Source organism: Pan troglodytes, chromosome 23, assembly GCF_028858775.2.
Source record: "Pan troglodytes isolate AG18354 chromosome 23, NHGRI_mPanTro3-v2.0_pri, whole genome shotgun sequence".
In the NCBI taxonomy this organism is placed as follows: domain Eukaryota; kingdom Metazoa; phylum Chordata; class Mammalia; order Primates; family Hominidae; genus Pan; species Pan troglodytes.
Window position 1 is genome coordinate 19,226,851 of NC_086016.1, and position 13,319 is coordinate 19,240,169.

General features: G+C 35.4%; 1 protein-coding gene across 1 annotated transcript in view; it reads right to left on the reverse strand.

Annotated features, from left to right (window-relative positions):
• Window positions 1-1,745: 1,745 nt before the first annotated feature.
• The window catches only part of LOC744258 (sodium/hydrogen exchanger 9B1), a 50,902-nt gene continuing 39,328 nt past the window's right edge, over window positions 1,746-13,319 (reverse strand). The window contains 6 exon segments of the mRNA XM_063808437.1: window positions 1,746-1,769; window positions 4,413-4,549; window positions 5,438-5,546; window positions 9,363-9,512; window positions 10,353-10,385; window positions 10,387-10,460. Coding sequence (XP_063664507.1) covers window positions 1,746-1,769; window positions 4,413-4,549; window positions 5,438-5,546; window positions 9,363-9,512; window positions 10,353-10,385; window positions 10,387-10,460 — 527 coding nt within the window.

Genomic DNA, 13,319 nt, shown 5'->3' on the forward strand with positions numbered 1-13,319 from the left:
GGCAGATTTATGTGTAAATTTCATATTCTGTGGTATTTTAATATCTTGCTTGTGGAGAAGAGGAAAAAGAGGAATGAGAGTAATATTCAGTCCTTGCATTGAGTTTTTGCCAAAGAAGTCTAAACAATTTCTAAAATGCCATTCAATAAGGCCATTTTAGGAGTGTTTATATGACTCCTATAACTTTAAAATAAAGAGTCTTGAAGTTAATTAAAACTCACTTTGCTTGTGATGGGTTCTACATAAACATGGCAGATTTAATCAGCCAGAATTAAAAGGAAATTCTATATTACTAAGGAGAAGAAACTGCCACATGACAGTAGTCTCCAAATCTTTCATTTTTGGAGGCTGCCTTTTATGCCTAGATTTTAAAATACTAATTGAAAAAAATATAGTTTACTTCCATTTGTGATTTAATTTTATTTCTAGAAATAAAAATATAGATAGTGTTTCATCTAAAAACTGCTAAACCAGACTTTCATTTTAAGGGCATGGCAGAAATAAGGAAAGACTAACTTGGTTCTATTACTTAACATATTATTTATTCAGGTAGTCACCAAAACCAGAATTAAAAATCTATTCAGTTAACCCATTTAAAGTTGATGTGTTTTACTCCTTTTTTTTTTCTTTTTGTAGTGATCTTTTTAACTGAATTACTGGACATCATGGGGAGTTCTACTCCTCCTATATGGAAACTTAGGCTATCTTACCAAGTTCAATATTCAAAGTTTTTCTTTCTGCCATTAAGTTTGTTTAATTTTATATTAAGCTCAGTTTGTATTATGATATCAAATTCAGCCTGAGGGATTACTTTAAACTTTCCTAGGGTATTTGCAGATTTAATTTGTTCTTACACTATGTAAATACCAAGAGAGCATTCCATTTAATATTATTTTTATTAAATTAACTTTGGAGTAAAAAGTCCAAGAAAAGCCCTGTACTGAAATCACATGTTTACTAAATCCTGGATTTTCTGTACAGTCCCTACATATTTCTACTTTAAAATTCTTCTGTCATGTGAAATAATTCATTAAAAGCAGCAGGCATAACATAACATAAAGCAAATTTCTTGCTAACTCTCTTTCCTTGTGTTTAATAACTAGGCATGAAATTGCCTTAAAATTTGGGGGAATTAAATACCAATATGTAACATATTTTCTATGGAGTTGCAAAGTAACAACATAATGGTAGAAACATTACCTCTGATATGGAAAATTATGGCAAAAGAACTCCTCAATTTAAGATCAATTTCTATATCCTAAATCAATAATTTAAAATGGTATTATTTTTATATCATAACTTTTAATGTACTGAACATGATCCAGTGTGCTGGAGGATGCTAGGGAGAAAAAAAAATCATGCAGAAAACCACCTTGAAAGAATCTTACAGTTTAGAAGAGGATTTGAACATAAAAGAACAGCCAACAGAAAAAAGCAAAAACAAAAACCAAACCCATTGGTTTTTAAGAGATGATGATGATAATGGTGAAACTAGAAATAATATTTTTATAGTTATATGGCATTCATCATATGTCAGGTATCATTCTTAAAGCTTTCCATTTATCAATTCATTTAATTCTTATGACAACCTTATTATGTGAGAACTTTTATTAGATGATAAATGATTTCCTCCTAGTGACTGAGATTTAATATTATTTCTGTTAAAAAATCCAATTGCCAAGCTGATCTTACATTTGTAAACTAAATTATTTATTTACTCTCCTAATAGCTTCTATTTTTCCCGTCTAATTTTTATCAGTAACTCGAAACTAAGGAACAAGAGAAAGCTGAACCTTAGCCAATTTTATTTTAGCAGCAGAGAAAGGCGGAAGAGGAAAAAGGTGAAAATAATTTAAAATTGAAATTTAAATATTTGTTGATCGTATTTACTTGTGACATTATTGTTATCTATTATCGCTGTTGTGACTCTACTTGTATAAATAATTCATTTTTTATGTCTTGCCAGTTCCTGGAACCAGCTTGATATTCTTTGTGTAGAAGCTAGCCTGGAGCCAGCAGACATGAATAGGCAGAAGCAGAATAATACTGCAGGACTCGAGTGAGTGGTCTCTTTCCTCATACCTGCTTTTCTTTTTTCCCTGCTTCATGAAAATTATGAAATAATGAAACAAAATTGCAAGAGTATTGTTGGAAGGAGAGAGAACAGATACTCCTTTTGTAGATTTATTATTCCCTACAGTAGACATTAAAAATAAAAAGTTAATATTTATATTACTTGAAGGTAAGATACAATAACAACGTTGTTTGTTAACTGAGCACCACCATATGCCAGAGAGAGTGCTAAGCACTTTAAGTGGATTATCTCATTGAATCCTGACAACACTGCTAAGAAACAGATACAGTCATAGACTTCATTGTAAGATGAGAACACTGAAGGACTGAGAGACTAGAAAATAATTTTCCTGAGGTTATAGGCAAGTAACATGGTATTCAAAACAGGTAGTCTGGCCCTAAGAACCTGCTTTTCTAACATGATAATAGAGGTTTTTTTGCATGAAAATTTAGGAGCTTCTGTTTTGGAATAACAACTAAGAAAAGAGCCACAGGAAATTAAGGTATATTATGCTGCCAAGTTAAACAGTCTAACAAGAAGTAGCAATATATTTTAGTAGGAGGAGAATATACTTGAATAACAGGGCAAAATTACAAGGTTTCCCTTTCCGTTCATTCATCCTTGCAGGCATGCAATACGTATTTGCTTCCTGCATGTCAGGCACTGTGTTAAGTGCCAGGGAGAAATAATGAAAAACAACTGCAACAACCAGACACTGTCCCTGTCCTTACATAGCCTATCAAGGGGGCGGGGGCAGGGATTTAGCCATTAACCAAATAGTATACAAATAAATGTGTAATTAAAAAAATATATGTGCATTTGTGTGATGGAGTGAGTGGTAAGGTAGGAAAAGTATTTTTTAAAAAATCAATGTGTCTCTATTTTACTTTACTTTTTTTTGCAACAGGGTCTCACTTTGTCACCCAAGCTGGAGTGAAGTGGCGTGACCTCAGCTCACTGCAGCCTCAACCTCCCAAGTTCAAGCAATCCTCCTGCCTCAGCCCCCAAGTAGCTGTGACTACAGGTGCATGCCAACACACCTGACTAATTTTTTTGTATTTTTTGTAGAGACAGGGGTTTTACCATGTTGCCCAGGCTGGTCTTGAACTCCTGAGCTCAAGTGATCTGCCTGCCTCAGCCTCCCGAAGTGCTAGGATTACAGGCATGAGCCACCATGCCTGGCCTGTGTCTCTACTTTTTAAAATCATAACATTTAGCTTTGTTATATTCAGCAAATTATAAAAACTCCAATTTTCAGATATATTCTTATTATATATTTTAGGAAAATAAAAAACATATTTTCATAAACTTAGGAAGTACTTATTGAAAGAATACTTTTTTATTTCAAAATAATTGCTTTTAAAACTGAGATTTCAAAAGGTTACATTGGCTAGGCCCAGTGGGTTATGCTTGTAATCCCAGAACTTTAGGAGGCTGAGGCAGGAAGATCACTTGAACCTAGGAGTTCAAGATCAGCCTGGGCAACATAGCAAGACCTCCTCTTTACAAAAAAATCAGAAAGAAAAGGCCAGGCGCAGTAGCTCATGCCTGTAATCCCAGCACTTTGGGAGGCTGAGGCAGGTGGATCACTTGAGGTCAGGAGTTTGAGACTAGCCTGGCCAACATGGTGAGACCCCATATCTACTAAAAATACAAAAATTAGCTGGGTGTGGTGGTGTGCACCTGTAATCTCAGCTACTGAGGAGGCTGAGGCAGGAGAATCGCTTGAACCTGGGAGGTGGAGGTTGCATTGAGCTGAGATCATGCCACTGCACTCCAGCCTGGGCAACAGAGTAAGACTGTCTCAAAAAAAAAAAAAATCTGAAAAAAAGCAGTTGGGTGTGGTGGCAGGTGACTGTGATCCTAGCTACTCAGGAGGCTGATGTGAGAAGATTGTTTGAGCCCAGGAGGTTGAGGCTGTAGTGAGCCGTGATCATGCCACTGCACTCCAGTTTGGGTGACAGAGTGAGACCTGGTCTCAAAATGAAAATAAAAATAAAAATAGAAAAAGGTTACATTGAGTTTCTTTGTTTGTTTTTGTTTATTTATTTATTTATTTTTTTGAGATTGAGTCTTGCTCTGTCACCCAGACTGGAGTACAGTGGTGCCATCTCAGCTTACTGCAACCTCCGCCTCCTGGGTTCAAGCGATTCTCCCATCTCAGCCTCCTGAGTAGCTGGGACTGGTTACGTTAATTTTAATGAATAGTTATGATCAATCAAACATTTAAAAAGTAAGGATAATAGCTCATATTTTGTGATTGGAGTAACATTTTTCATTTTAAATTTTAAAAGCATCAAAATGGAAGCATTAAGCAATAGGCTTAATATGTTCTTACCTGTACTGTAGCTTTGGGCATCCATGCTAAAGCAATAAATATTTTCTCCTTAAAACTAAAACCAGCAAAGCACATCAATAGATATGTGGTTAAAATTTGAACACATAATGCCAAACTCAGAGTGGCAACAGATATGCCTACAACAGATGAAAACAAACATAAATAACAAAATATTTGTGAAGAAGTGTTCTTTATGCCCAGGAATAAGATTTCTAAAACTTTTGAAAGCATTTTAAGGCTATTGTCTCTTCATGTGTTTAATTTTTACATAAAACAATGATAATAAAAAATGAATATGATGGAGGATTCTCTGTAAAGTGCAAGACAGTATCTGATGGTGGAGGTACCATGAAAAATAAGACAGATGACATTTATACAATTCTGAACTAATAGACTTTTTTTGAATACTTTTATTATTAATAATAATAATTTACTTTTTGAGAAGGATTCTTGCTCTGTCACCCAGGCTGGAGTGCAGTGGTACAATCTCAGCTCACTGCAACTTCTGACTCCCGGGTTCACGTGATTCTCCTGCCTCAGCCTCCTGAGTAGCTGTGATTACAGGCGCGCACTACCACACCTGGCTAATTTTTGTATTTCTAGGAGAGATGGGGTTCCCCATGTTAGCCAAGCAGGTCTTGAACTCCTAACTTCAAGAAATCTGCCTGCTTCGGCCTCCCAAAGTGCTAAGATTACAGGCATGAGCCACCACACCCAGCCAATAGTTTTAAATGAAAGTACTCAAAAAGTGCTGATCGTATCAAATATGTTCCCTCAGGAAAGAAATCTTATATTTATTTCCTTAGATAACTCAGGGAAGATATTCAGGGCTGTCCTTGGTTTAAAAAAAAAGAGCACACAGTGTAAAGGAAGAGCAATATGAAAATTTGACACTGTATCAACATGTGTTTCTGAAGAAGGTCCTTGTAGCCATTCAAAGATATATTGTAAATAGAAATAAATGTATTTATAATTTTCTTAAATATTTTTGAATTTCATATTTTTTGTGCTCTAATTATTCTTACCAACAATATTTGATTCAAGCAATGAAACAGATACTTCTGCTCCAACTAAACCAAAAAGAAGTGGTTGAAAAATATCCCATACATTTGTAATAATCTTTTGGACTTTCATCTATAGAAAAGAGAAATACATTTACAATTATTTTGGCACATAAATATATTTCAGAAAGTTAAAGTCTCCCTCACCTTTTTTTTTTTCACTTTTTAAGTATTTTAGAGATGGGGTCTTGCTCTGTTGCCCAGGCTGGAGTGTAGTGGCATAAACATAGCTCACTGTAGCCTTGAACTCCTGGGCTCAAGTGATCCTCTCACAGTCTCCCAAGTAGAACTACAGGTGTGTACCACCATGCTGGGCTAATTTTTAAATTGTTTATAGAGATGGGGTCTCGCTATATTGCCCAGGATGGTCTAGAACTCCTGTCTTCAAGTGGTCTCTGGCTGTGGCCTCCCAAAGCACTGGCATTATAGACATGAGCCACCATGCCTGGCCTAAAGTCACTTAACATTTAATAAATTTAAGACACTTTATTTTAATAAAAATGTTAAACTTAATTAATAAAAACTGAGCACTTCAATAGTTTTACTCAAACACTTAGGTAGAATTTTATTAAAAGAAACTCACAAAGCAATAAAATAATACTATTTGGCCATTTAGTCACAGAATAAGTGATGTCCTTAGGGTTCTAGCCATGTTTCGTATGAGTTCCAGATTTTGTCTCTAAGTTAACTGAACAGAGATAGAACTACATCATGCCTGATGAGAACATACCCAGTTCATGCAAACATTTGGGTTCTCAGAAGGGGGTTGGGAAGCCTTCCACTAACAACCATCCTGGAACTCAATCCCATTAAAGTGAATCCTGATGTATATAGCATATACTACTAGGAAAAACAATTTGGAAGTCTGTTCGGCCTGCTTCCAAAGAACCCATGTTGAATACTTTAAAGTTACTTTTTCCTTAAAACAAAACCAAAACATATATTAGATTCTCATTTAGCTGCCTACCCAGCTTCCCTTTCTGGAAACGAATGCCTCCCAGTGCTACTTCCCCAATTAAAAGGTTACAGGAAAGGCCCCTATTGGCCTACATTACTCTGGCTCTTCTCCAGGAATTTGGATGAAGACATTTCAGTCTCAGTCTGGGTTTAATTTTTTTTTAAACAGAAGATACATAAGAACTTTGATGTCTCTTCCTTGAGGCATAAACTGTCTTCATAACTATTTCCCTTATGTGTTTTCTGATCCCCACTTATTATAGTTTAAAAAAAGAAAAACAAAGAAAAACGAAGTTACTACTCTTTACAGCATAATTATCCTATTTGTTACTTTTAATCTTGAAAACTTGTTTTAGTTCTGTTTCTTTTACCATTTAAAAAAATTCTAGCGGTTTTAATTTTATTTATTATTTGCATTTCATTCATTTCATTTCTTTTATAATTATGATTATATAAGAATACTAAGCAAAATGCCACTATGATTTTTGATTAGGGAACTTCTCAAGCTGATTCTAAAATTTATCTAAGAAAGAATATGTGTAGGAACAGCCAAAAAAAACTTTAAAAAGACGTATAATCTACATTAGATTTTGACACATAAAACTGCAGTGATTTAAAACAGTGGTGTTGGCATAGAAATAGAGAAGTAGGATTAAATAGACTTCAGAGTTAATATATATGGAAGAATTTAGTTCATGTTAAAAAACTGAATCATTAATGAATTGGTCAATAAATAAACAATTTGGCAAAAAATGACTGTCTAGTTTATGTGCATATATCTGTATGTACATATTCATCACATGCAAGTATATATGTGTGTCTGAATATGTATATATATTTATGTGTGTGTATATATATACATATATACACACACACATCAGTCATGATGTAGTTCTATCTCTGTTCAGTTAACTTACAAACTGTATGTGTGTGTGTGTATATATATATATAGTTTGTAAGATACACATATGTATATATGTATAACCTTACCTCACAGCATTCACAAAGATAAATTCCAGATAGATTAAAAGACTAAATGAAAAAACAAATTAAACAAACAAAAACTACCAAAATATTAAATGATAATACACAAAATAGTATATCTTTGTAATGTTTATATGTTATAATCTTCAGTGAGAAAGTCCGTCTTAAATGAGATGCAGAATCCAAAACCAAAAAAGGAAAACCCAATAGGTTTGGTCATAGGAAATTTTACTTTCATACACCAGACACCATAAACAAAGTTGAAGATAAGCAAAAATTATATGCAATATATAAATAACAAAGGATCAATAGCCCTAACATTAAGAGAAACTATAAATTAGAAACAAAAATAAATAACCCAATAAAAATGGTCAAAGAAGATCATAGGTATTTTAAAAAGAATATATGAAGAGAAGCTTACTATACTACTAATCAGAGAAATGTAAATAAAGAATAACAACATCACATAATTGTAAGAAACTATAAGAATTGGATGGTGAGGTCATTTAATAGTAAAAAGAATAGAACTAGTGATAATATCAAGTGCTGTTGATGAGTTAAGGTATTAGATATTTTTGTGCACTGTTGGCAGAGTGTAAATAACCAAAATTTTTGAAGGGATAATTTAGCAGTGTCCATCAAAATAAAACACAGATCATTTCCAGCCAGGTGTGGTAGCTCATGCTTGTAATCCTAGCACTTTGCAATGTCAAGTTGGGAGGATCCCTTGAGCTCAGGATTTTGAGACCAGCCTGGGCAACATAGACAGAGACTCTGTCTCAAAAAAAAAAAAATCATGTCTGTGACTCTATTCCTACAGATGTACCTGTAATCCCAACACTTTGGGAGGCCAAGGCATGAGTATCACCTGAGGTCAGGAGTTCAAGACCTGCCTGGCCAACATGGTGGAACCCCGTCTCTACTAAAAATACGAAAATTTGCTGGGCCTGGTGGTGTGCGCCTGTAATCCCAGCTAGTAGGGAGGCTGAAATAGAAGAATCACTTGAATCCAGGAGGTGGAGGTTGCAGTGAGCCAAGATTATGCTACTGCACTCCAGCCTGGGTGACAAGAGTGAAACTGTGTCTCAAAAAAAAAAAAAAGACATGAACAACACTGTTTATGACAGCACTGTTTGTAAATAACAAAAAGTGGAAACAATCTTAATGTCTATAAATAGAATACTGGTTACTTAAAAAAATGTAAGGGTGTTAGGTATTTGACAGTGGTGGGAATAAAGAAATCTTTTACGTTTTATTCTATATGTTTTATTCTTTTACAAGCATTTCTATTTTTATTATTTATTTGTTTATTTTGTGTGTGTGTGTGTGTGTGTGATGGAGTTTTGCACTTGTTGCCCAGGCTGGAGTGCAATGGCATGATCTCGGCTCACTGCAGCCTCCACCTCCTGGGTTCAAGCAATGCTCCTGCCTCAGCCTCCTGAGTAGCTGGAATTACAGGTGCCCACCACCAAGCCACCATGCCCAGCTAATTTTTGTATTTTTAGTAGAGATGGGGTTTCAACATGTTGGCCACGCTGGTCTCAAACTCCTGACCCCAGGTGATCTGTCCACCTCGACCTCCCAAAGTTCTGGGATTACAGGCACGAGCCACCATGTCTGGCCTTTTACAAACATTCTTCATGGATTAATTGTATAATTAAAATTTCAATGAATAAAATAATTAGATTGATATAAGTAATATAATAATATTATATAAAACTTGGGAAAAAGAGAAGCCTGATGTGATTAAGTCAACTTCTGATTCCATATTAGTATATTTCCAGCTGCTTTTCCTAAATATTTTATTTCCTTGATTGATTCATACACTTTCTTGAGGATAGCAAAACTTTTGGAATATTTTCCAACCAGAATGAGGGGATTTCCTAAATATATGCAAAAAAATTCAGTTGTCTTAGCTTTTAAAATATAGCATATTAAAAATATTCACCTTTTCTTGGGACCATTTTGTCCCTGCAATGAAACTAAACACTAGTGTGCATAATCCTCCAGATCCATGTACACCAATACGTTGGCTGCCTAAGACAGCAGAAACACACGTAGTCAAAACAAGGAATCCTCTCTTCAATGTAAGTTTTTTCTAGAATTAGATAGATATTTAGAAATTAGTTTATATTAAATATATAATACAAGATTTGACATTATCTATTATATATGTTTGACCCTTTGATATTATGTCTTTAAATGTTATATTAAATGTCTAAAATTTTGATTTTCTTTCTCACCATACATTTTAGCAGACTTACTACCAAGTAACAAAATTTCCGATTAGTAACGTTTCATCTTCTGCCACATCTCTGATACTAGTATCAGTAAAATGGTTAAAGTATTACTTTAAGTGAAGAAAAGAGACCCATAAAATCTCCAGTTTCATATAACATATCCAATGAATTCTTAAAAAATATTTGAATATCTCTTTGGTCAATATGTTACAGCTAAATTTGGATGGAAATTACAGAAATACAAAAGTAATGGCATGTTTTCCTTTAAGGCACGAAATGGCTAAGTTTGAGTGTTGCCTTTGTCAAAGGATAGCAGGAGTGAATTTCAGTCAGAAAATATGCAGAAATAAATGGGAACCTATCTCCCCCTAAAATGTTTAAGGGAAAATTTGGGGGAAATTATCAAACATCAATAGGCAATTTAGTAGAGAAAGGGAAAGTATAATTCAGAGGGATACTCTGCATTAAGTATATTTTTTGACATTCCTTATTTGCCAAATCAGGAAGCAGAGACTTTAATCAAAGCCATTGACCTGTATCAATCACTGCTGTGCTCAGTTTTAAATACAGAGTAGGCATTGGAGGCTAGTTTTAGAAAAATAGAGTTAAGTATTAAATTTCATGGATCTTACCAAAGTTTAATATTTTGAAAAAAAATGTCTAATACTATATTTCTATAAAATAGATTTTGTATTTACCTGGTCTTCACTTGGAAAATATCGAACAAAAAAATCCCAAAACAATTCCTGCCAGCAGACTAATACATACGTTCCTTATAGAGGCTATGGCGTTATTAAGCATACCACCTGTAGGGGCACACAATAAAAAAAAATTCACAAAGAAACATTTTCACATACACTACACATCAGAAAAGCAAATCTAGGTGGTTCATGAAGAAAAGTAAGCATTTTATAGAACAAATATGTGCAAATGGTCTTTTTATAGTGACATGTATGAAAACATGTAGATCTATTTAGTACATTAAAAATATACTCTCAAATAATTTAATATATACACGCAACTCAGAAATGTCCATTATATAAATAGGCCAGGAAACAAAGACTTAACAAGCACAAGATGCTCCCCTTACATAGCCAATTTAAAAGACAGAGTGAGGTAGTCCGGGCGCAGTGGCTCATGTCTGTAATCCCAGCGCTTTGGGAGGCTGAGGAGGGTGGATTACTTGAGGTCAGGAGTTCAAGACCAGCCTGGCCAACATAATGAAACCCCGTCTCTACTAAAAATACAAAAATTAGGTGGGCATGGTGGCACACAACTGTGGTCCCAGGTACTCAGGAGGCTGAGGGAGGAGAATCACTTGAACCTGGGAGGCAGAGGTTGCAGTGAGCTGAGATAGTGCCACCACACTCCAGCCTGGGTGAAAGATGGAGGCTACACCTCCAAAAGAAAAAAAAAGGACCAAGTGAGGTACAAGAATGGAGAGAGACCAAAACACTTGTGGCACTTAGCATATGACTGGTAAGGGCTATATTAACAATTCTTCTTTGATGTACTACATGAAAAAGAAACAAATGATTTTAACATGAAAAGAACAATGTAATAACAACATGAAAAATTTTGTTCCAGGGTCAGTCCTAGAAACATTCAAGGGTCATTTAAGATTTCAGTATATTTAAGTTTCTGCTTTTGGTGAAGAAAAAAGGAAAAAAAATACAAAAGATTCCAGTATATTTTATATTAATTAATATTAATATATCCATACTTGTAGTTCATTGTAATAAGTAAAAAGCAAAAAATAAAAAAACAGAATGAGTCACAAAAATAGTTCAGTTAAGCTCTGGGTACTGGATTCAATATAGTACGTAAGTATATTTTTAGACATATTTTCTGCTAAATATAACAGGCAGCGCATGGTGGGCTCACACCTTTAATCCTAGCACTTTGGAAGGCCAAGGCAGAAGGTTTGCTTGAGCGCAAGAGTTGAGACCAACTTGGGCAACAGAGTGAAACCCCATCTTCACAACAAAATAAGAAATTAGCCCTGTATGTGGTGTGTGCCTATAGTCCAAGTACTCAGTAGCCTGACGGAGGAAGTCCCTTGAGCTCAGGAGTTCGAGGCTGCATTCTAGCCTGGCTGACAGAGCAAGATCCTGTCTCAAGAAAATAAAATATAATAAAAATAAAAAATAATATAAACAGAGTGATGTCAGCCAGATAGTGGAATGGGAAGCTCCAAACCTTGATTCTCCATAAAGATACCAACTGAAAAACTATATATGGTCTAAAAGCCTTTATGGAGTTCCATAAACCATTAAGAAGTTGTAGTAGCACAGAGAAGTGCAAAGCCAAGAATAGTGGCATTGAACAAATAAGAAAAGCTGTTGCATCATACTCATGATACCCCTTCCCCAAGCTCGAGCAGGTTGGTTTGGCTGGGAAGCACTCAACTTGCAGCTTCTCCATTAGCAGGGGAAGAGAAGACTGGAATGGAATAGTTTTATGAGGTTACCTGAAGCTCTCTCTCTCTCTAACTTGACGCCCAACTGGCATACTTTGGATGCATGGGAGCCACTGGGAATAAAGGAGAGGTCAGAGATGATGCAGCACCAGGGAACCTGCAGTACTACAGACAGATACCAGAGGGAGCAACAGCTCCAGAAAAAGAAACTGGCAAACCTCTACTTGGGATGTTGCAATGTATAAACCCAAAGAAGATGCATTCCAAGAAAAAGTTTGAGAGGCTGCTGGAACCTATAGCCATGCTGATTCAGGTATGAAGGTCTTCCGTATGAAGCCAGCTGATAAAAACTGGGAGAAGTGGCAGTTTTTTCTAACGCCCAAATCTTGGCAAAAATAAATAAAAAGTAAAAAATAACAAGACATAAGAAGAAACAGAGAAACCTGATGACTAAATTAAAGGAGCAAAATAAATCTCCAGAAACCAACCCTAAAGAAATAGATAAATGAGTTACCTGACAAAGAATCCAAATTAACTCTCTTAATGAAGCCCAGTGACAACAGAAATAGACAACTAAGTGAAAGCAGGAAATAATTCATGAACAAAATGAAAATATTAACAGAGATAGAAACTAAAAAAAAAAAAAGGAACCATACAGAAACTCTGGAGCTAAGGAATGCAATAGCTCAATTGAAAAATTCACTATCGGAAATCATCAATAGACTGTGTAACTGCCCAATGGGTTCACCTCATGCCCTGCTTAGACAGAGCTGATTTATCAAAACAGGGGAATTGCAATGGAGAAAGAGTAATTCAGGTAGAGCCGGCTGTGCAGGAGATCGGAGTTTTATTATTACTCAAATCAGTATCCCTGAGCATTCGGGGATCAGAACTTTTAAAGATAATTTGGCAGGTAGGGGCTTGGGAAGTGGGGACTGCTTATTCATCAGGTTGGAGATGAAATCATACGGGGTTGAAGTGATGTTTTCTTGCTGTCTTCTGTTTGTGGGTGGGGTGGCAGAACTAGTTGAGCCATATTACCAGTCTGGGTGGTGTCAGCTGATTCATCCAGTGCAGGGTCTGCAAAATATCTCAGGCACTGATTTTAGGTTTTACAATAGTGATGTTATCCCCAGGAGCAATTTGGAGAGGTTCAGACTCTTGGAGCCAGAGGCTGCATAACCCCTCAACTGTAATTTCTAATGTTATAGCTAATTTGTTTATCCTGCAAAGGCAGACTGGTTCC